Genomic DNA, 20,529 nt, shown 5'->3' with positions numbered 1-20,529 from the left:
TTGGTCTGTGCTGCGGTCCAAATCCAGCTGTGAGCCACGTTGACTGTTCATTTGCCCTCCATGGCTACCGCTTCAAATGTATTTCATGGAAACAACACTTCTTTCAATGTTATAGAAATTCCTGCATCAGGTAACTGTTTCTTTCTATCAGTTGGGTTTTTCTGGAAAAATGTCATTGACAAAACTGTTGCTCTCAAACTTCGCAACATGGCTGACTTTCAGCAACACTTCCACACCCCTCGCTACGCTGTGATCGCGGCGATTATTTATTTAAAAATGGCCTTTTGAAGGGGAGATGTGGACCCGCTATACCACATAAACACCTGTGACATTGCCTTCACATTGTTTTCCTTTTATTTCTGATCCCATCTAGCAGATCAGACACCCAGGCAAACAACACTGAATAATCAATAGCTGCAACTACTTTGCCCGCCCCAACTCCTCACCTGAGTCGGTTTCGTCTGTGTTCAGCAGTGTTTCCCAATCTCGGTTCTGGTGAACCCCTGTGGCTGCAGGGTTTTGTTCCCACCAGATTCCTAATCATTAATGCCGGTGAAACTCATCCGGGATAAATTGGTTTTTCAAACGCAGCCGTGTAGCAGATTAGCTGGATGTAATAATCCGAGATGAATGCGCGCCCCAGCACTGAGTGAAAAGCCAATGTATATTGAGTCTAGAAAACATGATCAGCAAGTATTTGATAGGCTGCAACAAAATGATGAAAGAACGGGCGCATTTTTTTCACACAAGCTGTGTGTGTGTGTGGGTGGGTGGTAGTTAGTTAATTAGTTACTCGAAGGATTTCCATCCATCCATCGTCTCCCGCTTATCCGAGGTCGGGTCGCGGGGGCAGCAGCTTGAGCAGAGATGCCCAGACTTCCCTCTCCCCAGCCACTTCTTCTAGCTCTTCCGGGAGAATCCCAAGGCGTTCCCAGGCCAGTCGAGAGACATAGTCCCTCCAGCGTGTCCTGGGTCTTCCCCGGGGCCTCCTCCCGGTTGGACGTGCCCGGAACACCTCACCAGGGAGGCGTCCAGGAGGCATCCTGATCAGATGCCCGAGCCACCTCATCTGACTCCTCTCGATGCGGAGGAGCAGCGGCTCTACTCTGAGCCCCTCCCGGATGACTGAGCTTCTCACCATATCTTTAAGGGAAAGCCCAGACACCCTGCGGAGGAAACTCATTTCAGCCGCTTGTATTCGCGATCTCGTTCTTTCGGTCACTACCCATAGCTCATGACCATAGGTGAGGGTAGGAACATAGATCGACTGGTAAATTGAGAGCTTCGCCTTGCGGCTCAGCTCCTTTTTCACCACGACAGACCGATGCAATGCCCGCATTACTGCGGATGCCGCACCGATCCGCCTGTCGATCTCACGCTCCATTCTTCCCTCACTCGTGAACAAGACCCCGAGATACTTGAACTCCTCCACTTGGGGCAGGATCTCGCTACCAACCCTGAGAGGGCACTCCACCCTTTTCCAGCTGAGGACCATGGTCTCGGATTTGGAGGTGCTGATTCTCATCCCAGCCGCTTCACACTCGGCTGCGAACCGATCCAGAGAGAGCTGAAGATCACGGCCTGATGAAGCAAACAGGACAACATCATCTGCAAAAAGCAGTGACCCAATCCTGAGCCCACCAAACCGGACCCCCTCAACACCCTGGCTGCGCCTAGAAATTCTGTCCATAAAAGTTATGAACAGAATCGGTGACAAAGGGCAGCCCTGGCGGAGTCCAACTCTCACTGGAAACGGGTTCGACTTACTGCCGGCAATGCGGACCAAGCTCTGGCACCGATCGTACAGGGACTGAACAGCCCTTATCAGGGGGGCCGGTACCCCATACTCTCGGAGTACCCCCCACAGGATTCCCCGAGGGACACGGTCGAATGCCTTTTCTAAGTCCACAAAACACATGTAGACTGGTTGGGCAAACTCCCATGCACCCTCCAGGACCCTGCTAAGGGTATAGAGCTGGTCCACTGTTCCGCGACCAGGACGAAAACCACACTGTTCCTCCTGAATCCGAGGCTCAACTATCCGACGGACCCTCCTCTCCAGGACCCCTGAATAGACTTTTCCAGGGAGGCTGAGGAGTGTGATCCCTCTGTAGTTGGAACACACCCTCCGATCCCCCTTCTTCAAGAGGGGGACCACCACCCCGGTCTGCCAATCCAGAGGCACTGTCCCTGATGTCCATGCGATGTTGCAGAGGCGTGTCAGCCAAGACAGTCCTACAACATCCAGAGCCTTGAGGAACTCCGGGCGTATCTCATCCACCCCCGGGGCCCTGCCACCAAGGAGTTTTTTGACCACCTCGGTGACCTCAGTCCCAGAGATGGGGGAGCCCACCTCTGAGTCCCCAGGCTCTGCTTCCTCATTGGAAGGCATGTTAATGGGATTGAGGAGGTCTTCGAAGTATTCCCCCCACCGACCCACAACGTCCCAAGTCGAGGTCAGCAGCGCACCATCCCCACCATATACAGTGTTGACACTGCACTGCTTCCCCTTCCTGAGACGCCGGATGGTGGACCAGAATCTCCTCGAAGCCGTCCGAAAGTCATTCTCCATGGCCTCCCCAAACTCCTCCCACGCCCGAGTTTTTGCCTCAGCAACCACCAAAGCCGCATTCCGCTTGGCCTGCCGGTACCTATCAGCTGCCTCCGGGGTCCCACAGGACAAAAGGGTCCCGTAGGACTCCTTCTTCAGCTTGACGGCATCCTTCACCGCCGGTGTCCACCAGCGGGTTCGGGGATTGCCGCCACGACAGGCACCGACCACCTTACGGCCACAGCTCCGGTCAGCTGCCTCAACAATAGAGGCACGGAACATGGCCCATTCGGACTCAATGTCCCCCACCTCCCTCGGGATGTGGTCGAAGTTCTGCCGGAGGTGGGAGTTGAAGCTACTTCTGACAGGGGGCTCTGCCAGACGTTCCCAGCAGACCCTCACAACACGTTTGGGCCTACCACGCCTGACCGGCATCCTCCCCCACCATCGAAGCCAACTCACCACCAGGTGGTGATCAGTTGACAGCTCCGCCCCTCTCTTCACCCGAGTGTCCAAGACATGTGGCCGCAAGTCCGACGACACGACCACAAAGTCAATCATCGAACTGAGGCCTAGGGTGTCCTGGTGCCAAGTGCACATATGAACACCCCTATGCTTGAACATGGTGTTCGTTATGGACAATCCGTGACGAGCACAGAAGTCCAATAACAAAACACCGCTCGGGTTCAGATCAGGGGGGCCATTCCTCCCAATCACGCCCTTCCAGGTCTCACTGTCATTGCCCACGTGAGCATTGAAGTCTCCCAGCAGAACGAGGGAGTCCCCAGAAGGTATGCCCTCTAGCACCCCCTCCAGGGACTCCAAAAAGGGTGGGTACTCCGAACTGCTGTTCGGTGCATACGCACAAACAACAGTTAGGACCCGTCCCCCCACCCGAAGGCGAAGGGAGGCTACCCTCTCGTCCACCGGGGTAAACCCCAATGTACAGGCTCCAAGTTGGGGGGCAATAAGTATACCCACACCTGCTCGGCGCCTCTCACCGGGGGCAACTCCAGAGTGGTAGAGAGTCCAGCCCCTCTCAAGGAGATTGGTTCCAGAGTCCAAGCTGTGCGTCGAGGTGAGTCCGACTATATCTAGCCGGAACCTCTCAACTTCGCGCACTAGCTCAGGCTCCTTCCCCTTCAGAGAGGTGACATTCCACGTCCCAAGAGCCAGTTTCTGTAGCCGAGGATCGGACCGCCAAGGTCCCCGCCTTCGGCCACCACCCAACTCACACTGCACCCGACCTCCTTGGCCCCTCCCATAGGTGGTGAGCCCATGGGAAGGGGGACCCACGTTGCCTCTTCGGGCTGTGCCCGGCCGAGCCCCATGGGTGCAGGCCCGGCCACCAGGCGCTCGCCATCGAGCCCCACCTCCAGGCCTGGCTCCAGAGTGGGGCCCCGGTGACCCGCGTCCCGGCAAGGGAAAACGCCGTCCAAAATTGTTTTTCTTCATAGGAGGTTTGTTTAACCGCTCTTTGTCTCATCCCTCACCTAGGACCAGTTTGCCTTGGGTGGCCCTACCAGGGGCATAAAGCCCCGGACAACAGAGCTCCTAGGATCATTGGGACACGCAAACCCCTCCACCACGATAAGGTGACGGTTAAAGGAGGGGTACTCGAAGGATTTCAAGATTTAATATGCACAAGCGGTAACACTGCAAAAGCAGCCCAAACCAGAAAGGACGGCTGGCAAAAAGTGGCCGACAAATTACTGAAAGCAGCGTTACTGATTTTGCAAATGTTTATTTTTTTCCCTCTGCTTAAAAAACATTAAAAAAGCGGCATGATTATGCGGCGTATACTACGCCGCGGGTTGGTATGCAGCGTATAAAACTGTTTGTCTCGGATAATTTGCCTTTTACTTTTATACGAAGACAATTTCCTGTTAGGTTGGCCTTTGCGATGACAATTAATAAGGCACAGGGCCAAACTTTCAAAAAGATATGCATGTATCTGCCAAAACCAGTTTTCAGTCACGGACAGTTGTATGCTGCTCTCTCCAGAGTTCCATCTTTTCATTCACTTATTGTTCTATCCTCAACCCCACCCCTTTTAGACAACTGTGTCTTTCTGGAACTGTTCAGCCATCAATAAATAATTATGCGGCATATGCCTGCAGGAACAAGTGCAGCGAGCGAGAGACACACACACATACAGGCGCGCACGAGAGAGAGACAGTGCTGGACGCATAAGAATAATAATACTTCATTACATTCATATACCGGTGTTTTCAGTATTCAGAGCGCTATCCACACAGGGAGGAACCGGGAAGCGAACCCAAAATCTTCCAGAGCCTCCTTACTGCAAAGCAGCAACACTACCACTGCGCTACAAAGCAGTTAAAGAATGCACCGGGCTCGATTTTGTTTTCACTTCTGTTTACAACGATCGGGTCGTTGCGTGCATTATTGCAATGTTAATTTTCTTGGTGCCTTATTACATTATGCCTTATTATATTACGGATGTTTCACATGTTCATTTTTTTCCCTGTGCGTAAAACACATTAAAAACGTGTTTCTCAACTGTGACTCTGGAACAACTCAGTACTCAAGCTATATTAAGCGTCAACAATGAAGACTCGCTACACCTTAATGAACAAGTGCTGAAACTTATCCCTACCGACAAAGTAACTTTCACCAGCGTGGCCTCAATCGTCACAGACGATCCCGCTTTCAGTCACGGACAATTGTATGTTGCTCTCTCCAGAGGTCCATCTTTTCATTCACTCACAGTGGTATCCATAAAACCCAACCCATTTGGACAACTGTGTCGTTCAGGAAGTGTTCACCCATCAATACATAATTATGCGGCCATACGCCGCGGGTTGGCCAGTATCTACATAATTTTCCTTCCTTATGATGCCATCTATTTTGTGAAGTGCACCAGTCCCTCCAGCAGCAAATTACACCCACAACATGATGCTCCGACAGCCCTGCTTGTTGGTGGGGATAGTGTTCTTTGGCTTGCAAGCCTCACCCTTTTCCCTCTAAACATGATGACAGTCATTACGGCCAAACAGTTTGATCTTGGATTCATCACACCAGAAGACATTTCCCAGGAAGTAAGATCTTTGTCCCCATGTGCTATTGCAAACTGCAATCTGGGCTTTTTATGGTGGCTTTAGATCAGTGGCCTTTTCTCTGCTGAGCAGCCTTTCAGGTTATGCTGATATCGGACTAATTTACTGTGGATATAAATACTTGTCTACCTGTTTCCTCCAGCAGCTTCACAAGGTCCTTTCTTTGTTCTGGGGCTGATTTGCACTTTTCCTTCCAAAGTACTTTCTTCTCTATGAAGCAGAATGTATCTCCTTCCCAAGTGGTAAGATCACTGTGTGGTCCCATGGTGTTTATACTTGTGTATTATTGTTTATACAGATTAACGTGGAACCTTAAGGCATTTAGAAATTGTTCCCAAGGATGAACCAGATTTGTGGAGGTCTACAGTTCTTTTCTAAGGTCTTGGATGATTTCTTTTCATTTTACCATTGTGTCAAGCAAAAAGGCAGTGAGTCTGAAGGCAGGCCTTAACATACATCCAACATGTTGACCCCAATTAGACAATTAGCTTCTGATAGCCAGTTAGCCTAATTGCTTAAAGGCATGACATCATTTTCTGGAATTTTCCAAACTTTTTTTTAAAGGCACGGTTAACCAAATGTATATAAACTTTTGACCCACTGGAATTGTGAATTAGTCAATAAGAAAGTTAAATAATCTGTGCATTGTTGAAAAAAATTAATTATGCCCTGCACAAAGTAGATGTCTTAAACGATATGCCACATTTACATTTGGCTGGTATAAAATCTGTTGAGGGGTTTTAAAGAATTCACCCTAAATGTAAAGTGCACTGTAAATTTCTCACTTCAACTATACTTTTAACTTTCAGACCTTCCTTGAAATATCTATCTTTACTTCTTATATGTAAATCTTCATATTTATTTAACATTAATTCAGTGTATAGAGAAGCCCTCACCTGGCTTGATGCTTTGTTGTCTGGCAGCTGCCCTTTCCATGCTATCCTTGACACAGTAGTACAGCTCTCGACACTGAGGACAGAACACACAGTTGTATTAAAGGCTGTGAAATTTATAAAGCATATGTAAAGCAGTAATAAATAGATAGATAGATAGATAGATAGATAGATAGATAGATAGATAGATAGATAGATAGATAGATAGATACTTTATTGATCCCGATGGGATAGATAGATAGTAATGTCACCGGTCAGAAATCACTCTGGGTATCTTCCCTTTTTGTTTTACAATCCAGAGGCATTCAGAGTAGTAATCAACAGCTTATCCAGTAGCTCATCTGCTGCTAAAAAAGTGTGAGGTCCTGGGTTTGGGGCCAGCCTCCCCATGTGAAAATGTGATATGGAGAGAAGTGGGACACAGAGCAATTTCTCACTGGAAACAAATGCTGCAAGTTGTGCTGGTTTGAATTCTCAACTGTAAACAGAACTAACATTGTATGTATCTTCATTCCTTTGGTGAAAAACAAACCTTTTTAGTGTAGAACTTGTTCAGCTGGGTTTCCTGGCCATTCCTCCTCCACAGACATAGTACTTTTGTTTTAGGGCAATAGGTCATATTAATGAGTTTTTCATACCACCAGCGCTCATATACTGTGCCAATACTACTCCTCAGAACAATGCAGTCATCACACACCTGCAATGATAATTGGATGGAGGCGAAGAGGTTCTGCATTAGAGCATGAATCATGGTTTAACATGGGCCTGTTAATGAGCAAGTTAAATTTCTCACCTCCATAAAGAAGATGTCTCCAGTGGTGTCTGTCCCAGCATGGACCACAAATGTTTGTTTCTTAATATGGCGACTGCCACTTGGTCTTATTGGAAGTTCACGACCATTCTGAAATGAAGAAATTGACTTTTTACATTCATCTAATAACTCTTTTAAGAGTTATTCATAGGGAAAAGTACTAGGGATCTTACAAGCTGTGCTAGGCGATCCAAGATGTCATTGATTTCCTGGCTGTACACAAGGCCAATATGTGATTTACCCATCAGACGCCGAACCTTCTTTCTTATGTCATTTTTGTTAACCTGGAAGTAAATTAGTAAACAGTTAAATCAATATTTGCTTACAGGTGTAAAATTCTCAGGTCTTAGCAACAAAACTCAAGGTGTCAGCTACATGGCAAATGTAAAAACCTTAACAGCACTTCATCTACTATGGAGCTAACAGCACAGTCGCATCAGATGTACAAGTCAAGTTGGGGAGCATCCACTGGTACAGTGCGTTGCCACACCCACTACACAACGAAACAACTCGGGATCCCGGTTTGCAACCCCTCAGGCAGACACGCGGTCCAGTCCCACCCTCCGGAAATGACCCTCTATCTGCCGCAGCCAGATGTTATGTGGGCGACCCCTTGGTCTGGTCCAGCCACTCGGGTCCCCAACAATGAGGATCTTACAAGCTGGATCACCCTCGGGCAAACGCACCACATGGCCGTAGTGCCGTAACGGACGCTCCCTCACAATGCAGGTAATGTGTCTCATTCGGGACTCCATGAGCAACCACTCATTCGACACAAAGTCAAACCAATGGTACCCAAGGATTTTCTGGAGAGACAAAGTACCAAAGGAGTCCAGTCTTTGTCTCAGGTCACTGGATAGCGTCCATGTCTCGCAACCATATAGCAGGACAGGAAGCACCAGGACTCTAAAGACTTGGACCTTCGTAACTTTGCATAGATATCGGGAGTGCCACATACCCCTTTCCAGCGACCTCATGACCCCCCCCCCCATGCTCTCCCAATCCGTCTACTGACTTCATAGGAAGAGTCACCAGAGACATGAATGCCACTGCCAAGGTAAGCAAACCTCTCAACAAGGTCAACACTCTCTCCGCAAACAGACAAACTGCTGATGGCTGTGCCCAAGAGGTCATTAAAGGCCTGTATGTACCTTCATAATTAACATGTAGGCAATCATATTATTCAAAAGAGTTGCCAACAGACGGTCCTCATCATCTTCAAGGCGTTTACGATCATGTTCACCAAGAGACATGTACCTGAGGAAAAGGGGGAAAAGATCACTTAAAGCTGGAAATATGTTTTAGGTTAATGCAAACTCATCTAGAGGTATTACAAAACAAGAAAAAAAACAAACTAATAGTATACTTGATAAATTAATATTCAATTGAAATGAAACTATGGGTAAATTTAGCATTGCAGATAAAACACAAAGAATGGTTCTAAGTGGGCACACTGAAATAGAGAACCAATTAAAAAGTGATAATAACAAAAGTTAATCACCTGTCAATCATTTCCTGAGGCCCCTGATCGACGCCCATTCCTTCCCTCTCAAGCATCACTGCATCCAGGAAAGCGTCTTCCCAGAACTGTACCTGGTCCCATAGTGTAGACCTCTCTTTACCTGTAGAAACACATTGCATCAAGAACATAACCCTCCAAACAAACTGTTTTCACTTGTACTATTAGGAAATGTAATAGAGGTGAGGAGGGAAGAAGAAAAAAAAACAATTTGCAGTTTAACAAATGACTAGAAAATTCAATGGCTTTTCAAGTGTTCCTTCCATCATGACTCCATCTTTGCAAGGAAATTTTAATTTTAAGACAATTATTTTAATGCACATAACTACTAAACTGGCAGATCTTACTGGTCTCTTCTACTACATATATTAGATTCACAAGAAAATGCTATGAGTATGCAAGTAGTTATGTATTCCAAGCACAGAATGAAAAATGTATTGTAGAGTATCAGCATCCTGTTTTACTACTTAAATGTTCACTCCCTGTATGTTTACTTTGCACTGAATTAAATTTTATGAACTCCCAAAACAGTATAATAAAGCTGCATGCCAACACACAAAGGCACAAAAAGCACACTTAGGCAGAAGGTTAAAGATCATTACTCAAGGAGAAGGTTTCCATTGCAGCATCCTCCAACTGATCCCAAACAGAACTCTTGTCTCGTCCTGAGCGCAAGCAGAAGGAAAGAGAGAGAGACCTCTAGATGTAAGTAAAGCAATATGCCATAAAGACATGACACCAGAACACTAAAATGAATCCCCTGGCAAATGTTTGGTTAGTATAGATTAGCAGTAGAGAAACAAATCTTACAAAGCAAATAATATGGAGCTCAATAATTCCTAAGAAGGCAAAAGGCAATACCAGTCAATACAGCAATAAAGGCCCACTTTCCTAAGGATATTCAAGGTTTTGGTATATTTGGTAGAAATTATAAGGAAGGGAAGGGCTTAATGAATTAATCTACTTTATTGCCAGTTCATACTACATTTTTACCTTTGGATATATTATCTGGAATGTGTGACATGAATAATTTTGAATCCAGTGATGCAATAAAATAATCTTTCAGGATTTACTTACCAGATTTTGAGAACACACTGGACAGTTACAGCAAACCTAGATAACACCACATTCTGGCAGACAAAACACTCTTAAACACCTGGTGGATGAGGCATCAGGAGGGAGCAACAAATGTAGAAAAGCCAAAGGGACTAGACCAATGCTTCAAATATAACTATAGCGGCCACACAGTATCCAATCATACCAATGGTCAAATTAGGGGGTGTTCTAATTAGAGAAGAATACTAAAATTACACTCCTATGTGATAAACTGTGTTATGTATTTTGGTTTCTTCCAACACAGCTTTTACCCTCACCTAACTGACCATAGGAGAGAGCCTCACAGCAATGGTGAAAAGACTCATCCCTGCACTAATTTTAACATACAAACAACTTCTAAACACCACCCTTAATGGACCTACATTTTAACTATGGATGCTATAATATATATCTTTGTTATCTTTTTATTCTTAATTTACACAAGAGTATTGGGTTGACCATCATTTAAGCATATGACAGGGTGCCTCAAGAGGAGTTGTGGAATTGTATGAGGAAGTCGGGAGGGGCAGAGAAGTATGTAAGAGTTATACTAGATATATACGAGGGGAGTGTGACAGTGGTGAGGTCTGTGTAAGAGTGACAGATACATTTAAGGTGAAGGTTGGATTACATCAAGGATCGGCTCTGTCCCCTTTCTTATTTGCAATGGTGATGTTCAGGTTGACAGATGAGATTAGAGAGGAGACCCTGTGGACTATGATGTTTGCTGATGACATTGTGATCTGTAGTGAGAGTAGGGAGTAGGTTGAGGAGATCCTGGAGAGATGGAGATATGTTCTAGACAGGAGAGGAATGAAGGTCAGTAGAAACAAGACAGAATACTTGTGTATAAGTGAGAGGGAGGTCAGTGGAATGGTGAGGATGTAGGGAGTAGAGTTGGCAAAGTTGGAGGAGTTTAAATACATGGAATCAACCATAGAGAGTAGAGTAACAGGAATCAACTGTACAGAGTAACAGGGATTATAGAAGAGAGGTGAAAAGGAGAGTGCAGGCAGGGTGGAATGGGAGGAAAAAAGTGTCAGGAGTAATTTGTGACAGACAGGTATCAGCAAGAGTGAAAGGGAAGGTCTGCAGGATGGTAGTGAGACCAGTTGTGATATGGGTTGCAGATGGTGGCACTGACCAAAAAACAGGAAACAGAGCTTGAGATGGCAGAGTTAAAGATGCTAAGATTTGCACTGGGTGTGACGAGGATGGATAAGATTAGGAACAAGTACATCAGAGGGTTAGCTCAGGTTGGATGGTTTAGAGACAATGTCAGAGATGCGAGATTGTGTTGGTTTGGACATGTATTGAGGATAGATAGACAGACAGACAGACAGACAGACAGACAGATAGAGAGAGAGAGAGAGAGAGAGAGAGAGAGAGAGAGAGAGAGAGACAGAGACAGAGAGAGATAGACAGGATACTTTATTAATCCCAAGGGGAAATTCACATTAAGACAAAAAAAAAGTTTTTTCCCAGAATCACAGAATGAATGAATGAATGTTGGGTATATTGAGAAAACGATGCCAAGGATAGAGCTGCCAGGCAAGAAGAAAAGAGGAAAGCCTAAGAGAAGGTTTATGGATGTGGTGAGAGGACATACAGGTGATGGGTATAATAGAACAAGATACAGAGGACAGGAAGATATGGAAAAAAGATGATCCACTTTGGCAACCACTAATGGGAGCAGCCGAAAGATGAAGAAAAATAAGAAGTATTGGGTTGACCATCTCAGTTTGCTCTGCCAGGTTTTTATTTCCTTTCAGGGATACTAGCCTCTATAGACTACCCCGAAACTGATGGTTATGCTTTCTTCTCCACCGGCGTTTAGAGCAGGCCTACTTTGAAGTACACTACACAAAAACCTAAGCAGTTTAATTTAATTTTACAATGAATGGAGAAGTTCAAGACTGTGTTTATGAATTAAAATATTATTGTGGAACTTAATACAGCTACTAAATAATGTATTTATTTGATTTAACAAAGCTTTGGCTATATTTATGTAAGTGAACACATTTTCTTATTATACACTGCAAGAAACAGGATTTAAAAATAGGAGCACCAGAGCTTTTACTCACCTCTAAATTAAATTACAGGTTTTTTATGCTTAAAGTGCAACAATCTAGAAAACATTTAATGCTAAAATTAATGTACTTATTACATCACATTAAAATACATCATTAATTGTCCAGACAAATAGTTTTTTCCATACTTAACCCTAACAAGGTTCCCGGGGCCTCTGGAGTTAAAACAACTCCATAACACCACCAAACCCACCTTGAGTGTTTGTAGTTAAACAGCCCAATTTTTGTTTCAGTTGACCATATTACATGGTTTCAATAAAACATCCAGGCAATTTTCTTCCAAATTATCTGTTGGCATGGAGTTGCACCTGATGGTAGTTTTGCGGACTTGGTGACCCCAAGATTTAACTTTTTTCTGTATTTGTACAACGGTGATTTTTGGGGACTTTCTTTTACCTCACTGTGTGTGGGACAAAATAAACTTGGGCAAGTTGATAACAGTTATAGTAGATTTTTTTTTCAGTGCGTGATTAAGGACATTCACCAAAATGTTATTTTAACTATGGAGAGAACTGTATATGATGATTAGATTATGAATATTTTAAAAGGGCATTTTTTTAAACCATACATGGCTACTGGTGAATGGTGATGGGGAGTGGCTAAAAATTTGTGCACGAGCACATAGTTCAAAGTTAATGTGATATTTATAAAGGAACTTGATGTGGCACTTGGTGCGTACACCGTTTTTGCTTTTCAAGAGTAAGCAAAATTTTAGTATAGAATCTAACCAATGTTTTGTACATGAGGCCTATGTTCTATTTTTTTTGTAGCTATGTGTTTAGTTAAAATTATTGTAAAGCACTTTGAAATATTTTCATGGATAAAAATGAGCTACATAAATAAATGTTGTTCAAGAAAATGTGTTGGTAAAATTTAGTTTAAAATTTAAAATCTCGCGTTAAAAAAGCCCTGGTGAATTTACAAACTTGTCTTTCTTTAAAAATTCTGTACAACTTCAATTGCAGATTAGTTTACCATTTCAAGTTTACCATGGCAGAGATTATTTCATTTTGTATATTTTTCCTTTGTTGATCATCCTAAAGCCTCTCCCAAAAACAAAAATGAACCCCAATAAAAGTTACTCAAATGCCAGGTGAGGTGTGCAGGCAATAAATACCCTTGTCTACACAGCCACTCACGTTTCCTGCTTCTTGGGGGTAAGTTAACCATAAAAGAAAAAAAAGAAACAAATAAGTTCAGAAATGTATGCATGGTGTAACATTCAGGTGTGTGGGGGATGTACAGGCACTGTAGCCCTCAATGGACTGAGTCCAGTAGGTAGGTACTAGAACCTTCTCAATGTATTTCAGGGTTGTGAGGGCCAGAGATTATCACACTGGGACCGGGCAAAAGGCTGAAAACAGGCATGGGCAGGACTCTGATCTATCGAATGGACCACTATTACTCATAAATGCACATAAACACATACAAATTACAAGTGCCAATTAACACAACCTAAATACTGTAGATATATATATATATAGATCTATATATAGATCTATATATATATATATATATAGATACATTGGGTACGGAAAGTATTCAGACCCCCTTCAATTTTTCACTCTTTGTCATATTGCAGCCATTTGCTAAAATCATTTAAATTAATTTTTTTCCTCATTAATGTACACACAGCACCCCATATTGACAGACAAAAAAAAAGAATTTTTGAAATTGTTGCAGATTTATTAAAAAAGAAAAACTGAAATATCACATGGTCCTCAGTATTCAGACCCTTTGCTCAGTATTTAGTAGAAGCACACATTTGAGCTAATACACCCATGAGTCTTCTTGGGAAAGATGCAACAAGTTTTTCACACCTGGATTTGGGGATCCTCTGCCATTCCTCCTTGCAGATCCTCTCCAGTTCTGTCAGGTTGGATGGTGAACGTTGGTGGACAGCCATTTTTAGGTCTCTCCAGAGATGCTCAATTGGGTTTAACTCAGGGCTCTGGCTGGGCCATTCAAGAACAGTCACAGAGTTGTTGTGAAGCCACTCCTTCGTTATTTTAGCTGTGTGCTTGGGGTCATTGTCTTGTTGGAAGGTAAACCTTCGGCCCAGTCTGAGGTCCTTAGCACTCTGGAGAAGGTTTTTGTCAAGGATATCCCTGTACTTGGCCGCATTCATCTTTCCCTCGATTGCAACCAGTCGTCCTGTCCCTGCAGCTGAAAAACACCCCCACAGCATGATGCTGCCACCGCTATGCTTCACTGTGGGGACTGTGGTGGACAAGTGATGAGCAGTGCCTGGTTGTCTCCACACATACCGCTTAGAATTAAGGCCAAAAAGTTCTATCTTGGTCTCATCAGACCAGAGAATCTTATTTCTCACCATCTCAGAGTCCATCAGGTGTCTTTTAGCAAACTCCATGCGGGCTGTCATGTGTCTTGCACTTAGGAGAGGCTTCTGACAGGCCACTCTGTCATAAAGCCCTGACTGGTGGAGGGTTGCAGTGATGGTTGACTTTCTACAACTTTCTCCCATCTCCTGACTGCATCTCTGGAGCTCAGCCAAAGTGATCTTTGGGTTCTTCTTTACCTCTCTCACCAAGGCTCTTCTCCCACGGTAGCTCAGCTTGGCCGGACGGCCAGCTCTAGGAAGGGTTCTGGTCGTCCCAAACGTCTTCCATTTAAGGATTATGGAGGCCACTGTGCTCTTGGGAACCTTAAGTGCAGCAGAAATATTTTTGTAACCTTGGCCAGATCTGTGCCTTGCCACAATTCTGTCTCTGAGCTCTTCAGGCAGTTCCTTTGACCTCATGATTCTCATTTGCTCTGACATGCATTGTGAGCTGTAAGGTCTTATATAGACAGATGTGTGGCTTTCCTAATCAAGTCCAATCAGTATAATCAAACACAGCTGGACTCAAATGAAGGTGATCTCAAGGATGATCAGAAGAAATGGAAAGCACCTGAGTTAAATATATGAGTGTCACAGCAAAGGGTCTGAATACTTAGGACCATGTGATATTTCAGTTTTTCTTTTTTAATAAATCTGCAACAATTTCAAAAATTCTTTTTTTTGTCTGTCAATATGGGGTGCTGTGTGTACATTAATGAGGAAAATATATATATACCACCTGTGGTAAATTCAGTTGATTGGACAGGATTTGGAAAGGCACACACCTGTCTATGTAAGGTCCCACAGTTGACAGTTCATGTCAGAGCACAAACCAAGCATGAAGTCAAAGGAATTGTCTGTAGACCTCCGAGACAGGATTGTCTCGAGGCACAAATCTGGGGAAGGACTCTTCGTAGAGCTGGCCGGCTATCTAAACTGAGCGATCGGGGGAGAAGGGCCTTAGTCAGGGAGGTGACCAAGAGGTCCTCTGTGGAGAGAGGAGAACCTTCCAGAAGGACAACCATCTCTGCAGCAATCCACCAATCAGGCCTGTATGGTAGAGTGGCTAGACGGAAGCCACTCCTTAGTAAAAGGCACATGGCAGCCCGCCTGGAGTTTGCCAAAAGGCACCTGAAGGACTCTCAGACCATAAGAAAGAAAATTCTCTGGTCTGATGAGACAAAGATTGAACTCTTTGGTGTGAATGCCAGGCATCACGTTTGGAGGAAACCAGGCACCGCTCATCACTAGGCCAATACCATCCCTACAGTGAAGCATGGTGGTGGCAGCATCATGCTGTGGGGATGTTTATCAGCGGCAGGAACTGGGAGACTAGTCAGGATAAAGGCAAAGATGACTGCAACAATGTACAGACACATCCTGGATGAAAACCTGCTCCAGAGCGCTCTTGACCTCAGACTGGGGCGACGGTACATCTTTCAGCAGGACAACGACCCTAAGCACACAGTCAAGATATCAAAGGAGTGGCTTCAGGACAACTCTGTGAATGTCTTTGAGTGGTCCAGCCAGAGCCCAGACTTGAATCCAATTGAACATCTCTGGAGAGATCTTAAAATGGCTGTGCACCGACGCTTCCCATCCAACCTGATGGAGCTTGAGAGGTGCTGCAAAGAGGAATGGGCGAAACTGGCCAAGGATAGGTGTGCCAAGCTTGTGGCATCATATTCAAAAAGACTTGAGGCTGTAATTGCTGCCAAAGGTGCATTGACAAAGTATTGAACAAAGGCTGTGAATACTTATGTACATGTGATTTCTCAGTTTTTTTATTTTTAATAAATTTGCAAAAACCTCATGTAAACTTTTTTCATGTTGTCATTATGGGGTGTTGTGTGTAGAATTCTGAGGAAAAAAATGAATTTAATCTATTTTGCAATAAGGCTGTAACATAACAAAATGTGGAAAAAGTGATGCGCTGTGAATACTTTCCGGATACACTGTGTGTGTGTGTGTGTATATATATATATATATATATATATATATATATATAAATAAAATAAACTAGACATTAAGCCCGTTACAATAACGGGCGTTGAACAGTAGTACATAAACATTAGTAGGAAAAGTCTATATTAAATGGCAAGGGACCTTGACCTCATTCTGTTTCTTGTCTTAATTTTTTTTTTGTCAAAAATATTTTTGCAAGAAGCCTAAAGTAAAATAATAATAAAAATAAAATAGAAACGTATATGACAATACAGTAAGTATAATTAATATTACATTTATCCTCTCCTCCGTGGCTGCTGATTGGTGTGTTGTGTCTGTTTGAAGATCTCCTATCCTGCCTCTATTTATTTTAGCTTGCTGTGGCGTCTCTCCAGCAGGTACTGTGCAGTTCCCCAGCAAGTACTTTAATCTGTGCTGGCATACAGCTGATTATTGTATGTGTGGCGTCTCCCCAGCAATGGATTTTATGTGCGCGAAAATAAATCTACTTTTAAAAGTCATGCTATTGTAATATCATGAAAATTCGTTAATTTAGGAAAAACCCTTCAACGACTGACACTTTACCGGGCGAAGCTTCTTAATCACAAATCTGGCATCCTCAGAGTGAACACTTGCACACCAACAAACACTAATCCCACCTCTTTGGGGAAGCTGGTCTCCGCGTCTCAGTACCCGATTGGATTTTTCATGCCTTATGTTTTAGGTGTTACCTCATTTACCGAAATCCGATTGGATCGCCTGCGTGAAATTTTATAGGTCTCGCCCTCTCTGTCTTGTGTGACGCGTCAGGCAGCCTTTGAAGCATCTGCTAGAGGCTGGTGACTCTGCAACTCATTCCGCCCTTCCCTGTACTTCCACCTTGTCCGTAATATGCGTTTAATTTTCTGTCACAACAGTGGGCAATCAGCAGAGTCTCCCCAGGAACTGATGTAATGTGTGGCGTGCAGGTGATAATCGTGGCTGTGGCGTCTCTCCAGCAAGTACTGTGCAGTTCCCCAGCAAGTATTTTAATCTGTGCTGGCGTGCAGCTGATTATTGTATGTGTGGCGTCTCCCCACCAACGGATTTTATGTGCACGGCCACGAGTACCCAATCAGCACTCCCTAGAAATGATGTCCTTTATTAAAGAGTGCCCCGCGCATGCACACTTCACCATAAGACACACACACACGGACGCACACAGGGATTTTATTAAAGAGGATTTACATACCAGTAACGGCGCACTGCACATACACTTGACTTGAGTATTAATAGCTTTCATACTCTTTCTCTGTATGTTTAGCATTCATTTGCTCAGAGGTTGATACGCTTGCTGCTTCCTAATTAGCTCTTTTTTTCTCAACCATAGTGGCCCGCTTCTTCTCTTCTTTCGTCTGCATCTTTTCACATTAAAAATGATTAAGTCAGTGTTTGTGTTGCAATTACTTAGTATGTTTTCTTTAATTTTTCATTTAAGCTGGCACTTAAGTCTTCAATCTGCCTCAAGAATGATTTAAGATATGAAGAGGTAGGGGAAGTGATGCTGAAAATGGTAGAGATGAGAACAGCGTCTGTATGCCTGCGCTGAATAGCTGCCATGCTGGCCTCTTCTGAGAGTTGATGCTACAATAAAATAAAAATAAAAATAAAAAGAGGAATAACCTTGGAGATCGATCATCAACCTGAAAGCGAATAGTAGACATCACGCAGTAAAGTATACGTGTACCAAATTTGAGGTCAGTAGGTGAAACGGTTTGCAAGCTACAGATGATTTAAAATCTTGCACAGACAAACAAACAGCCACTGTAGTGTATTATATGTATACGAGGGGCATTCAAATATAAACAGGAATTTATGAGCTATACTTTATTTATTGAATACAATGAAACCACACTATTTTTCTATATAGTCTCCTGCCACTGCAATACACTTGTTCCAGTGTTCAGGAAGCTTCTTAATCCCTGAAGAGTATAAGTCTTTTGACTGCAAGTTGACTCATTCTTGCATAGCATCAACAACCTCGTCATTTGGTTTGAATTTCTTCCCTCCTAAAAATTCCTTAAGTGGACTGTAGAGATAATAGTCCCTCTCTGAATGACTTGCACCAATCATACACTGTAGACAGAGAGACACTCATCCCCAAACTTTTTTAAGTCTTGAATAAATCTGAGATAGAATGACTCCTTCATTTGTTGAAAATTGAATAATAATGCGCTGCACAACATTACTGTGTACCTCCTGCTCTGACATGTTGATTAAAACTGACAGGAAGTGGGGAAAGTGCAGCTAGCACTACTAATGACCAGTTCATATATGCATGTGTTTGTCCAATGAGTCAGGTCTACCTTGCACTATTTATAAGAACAGAGCATGAAAATTCATATATATGTGTATAGTATATTAGTATATCTTTTATATATATATATATAAAAAGATATACCGTACATACACACACACACATATTATATATATATATATATATATATATATATGTATGAGAGAGAGAGAGAGAGAGAGAGAGAGAGAGAGAGAGAGAGAGAGAGAGAGAGACACTTGTATAAACAGCCAGTAACCATGAGTACTTTCTATTCATATACCGTACTGATGTTTCAGTAACTTGTACTGGGGATCTGTTTGCCATCAGTAGCAGCTATTGGAGGTGAAAAAGAGGAAAATATAAAAAATATACAAGTTGGTATAACCACTGTTAAAACTGAAACAGTAAACAAACTTGCAGTTTAAGTCACACAATGTTTTTCTTTTTTAAGACAGAATATGAAATCTGTTTGAGATATCTCAATGAAAAAATTTCTTTGAATTAGGCCACTGGGGGCCAAGTTGTGTCATGTGGACAGATGAAAGCACATACAGACAGACAAAGGCTATCGCAATAAATGCTTTGCACATTTTATGCAAAAGCACCTAAAAACAAACAAAAAAATACACCACTTATCTAGAAATGAATGTTATGAAGATGAGAATTAATGTAAATGTCGATCTCTGTAAGCATACAGTGAACAAATACGTACAGTAATCCCTCGCTATATCGCGCTTCGACTTTCGCGGCTTCACTCTATCGCGGATTTTATATGTAAGCATATTTAAAGATATATCGCGGATTTTTTGCTGGTTCGCGGATTTCTGTGGACAATAGGTCTTTTAATTTCTGGTACATGCTTCCTCAGTTGGTTTGCCCAGTTGATTTCATACAAGGGACGCTATTGGCAGATGGCTGAGAAGCTACCCAACCAGAGCGCATATTATGTATTAAATAAAACTCCTCAAATATACTGTGAGCACGGGGGCTGTTTGCACCCCTAGAGGATACGTCCGCTCCTCAAAAAACGCTGAAAGAATTACCTTCACATTGCTCCCTTCCTTGCTGGGCTTACATGTGGCTGCTTTGTCAAGCGATATGCTTCCCGCACGGTGCTTCGCATACTTAAAAGATCAAACAGCATGTATTGATTTTTGATTGTTTGCTTTTCTCTCTCTCTCTCTTGCTCTGACATTCTCTGCTCCTGACGGAGGGGGTGTAAGCAGGGGGGCTGTTTGCATCCCTAGACGATACGGACGCTCGTCTAAAAATGCTGAAAGATTATCTTCACATTGCTCCCTTCCGTGCAGCTGCTTTGTCAAGCGACATGCTTCCCGCACGGTGCTTCGCATACTTAAAAGCTCAAACGGCACGTGTTGATTTTTGATTGTTTGTTTTTCTCTGTCTCTCTCACTCTCTCTGACATTCTCTGCTCCTGCCGGAGGGGTTGTGAGCAGAGGGGCTGTTCGCACACTGGCCTAGAGGATATGGACGCTCCTCTAAAAAATGCTGAAAGACTACCTTCACATTTCTCCCTTCCTTGCAGCTGCCTTGTCCGGCGGTGCTTTGCATATTTAAAACCCCAACAGCCCTATTGTATTTTGATTGTTTGCTTTTTTTTCTCTCTCTCTCTCTGACATTCTCTGCTCCTGATGCGCACTCCTTTAAAGAGGAAGATATGTTTGCATTCATTTAATTGTGAGACGGAACTGTCATCTCTGTCTTGTCATGGAGCATAGTTTAAACTTTTGAAAAAGAGACAAATGTTTGTTTGCAGTGTTTGAATAAAGTTCCTGTGTCTCTACAACCTCCTGTGTTTCTGTGCAAATCTGTAACCCAAGCATGACAATATAAAAATAATCATATAAACATATGGTTTCTACTTCGC

At 43.5% G+C, this 20,529-nt stretch overlaps 1 protein-coding gene across 28 annotated transcripts in view; it reads right to left on the bottom strand.

Moving 5' to 3' along the window:
• Positions 1-20,529, bottom strand: part of madd (MAP-kinase activating death domain) — a 237,397-nt gene that overhangs the window by 21,858 nt on the left and 195,010 nt on the right. For 21 of the 28 annotated variants that reach the window (XM_051923186.1, XM_051923176.1, XM_051923177.1 and 18 more), the window contains 7 exons: positions 9,457-9,519; positions 8,837-8,957; positions 8,487-8,592; positions 7,509-7,619; positions 7,318-7,425; positions 7,057-7,221; positions 6,528-6,600 (listed from right to left, as the gene is read on the bottom strand). In XM_051923186.1, coding sequence (XP_051779146.1) covers positions 6,528-6,600; positions 7,057-7,221; positions 7,318-7,425; positions 7,509-7,619; positions 8,487-8,592; positions 8,837-8,957; positions 9,457-9,519 — 747 coding nt within the window. The remainder of the gene's footprint in view (positions 1-6,527; positions 6,601-7,056; positions 7,222-7,317; positions 7,426-7,508; positions 7,620-8,486; positions 8,593-8,836; positions 8,958-9,456; positions 9,520-20,529) is intronic. The other 7 variants (XM_051923182.1, XM_051923183.1, XM_051923184.1 and 4 more) reach the window with 1 other exon arrangement.

Source organism: Erpetoichthys calabaricus, chromosome 2, assembly GCF_900747795.2.
Source record: "Erpetoichthys calabaricus chromosome 2, fErpCal1.3, whole genome shotgun sequence".
Classification (NCBI taxonomy): domain Eukaryota; kingdom Metazoa; phylum Chordata; class Cladistia; order Polypteriformes; family Polypteridae; genus Erpetoichthys; species Erpetoichthys calabaricus.
Note: the sequence above shows the minus strand (reverse complement) of the source record. Positions and strands in the feature narration are given on the sequence as shown.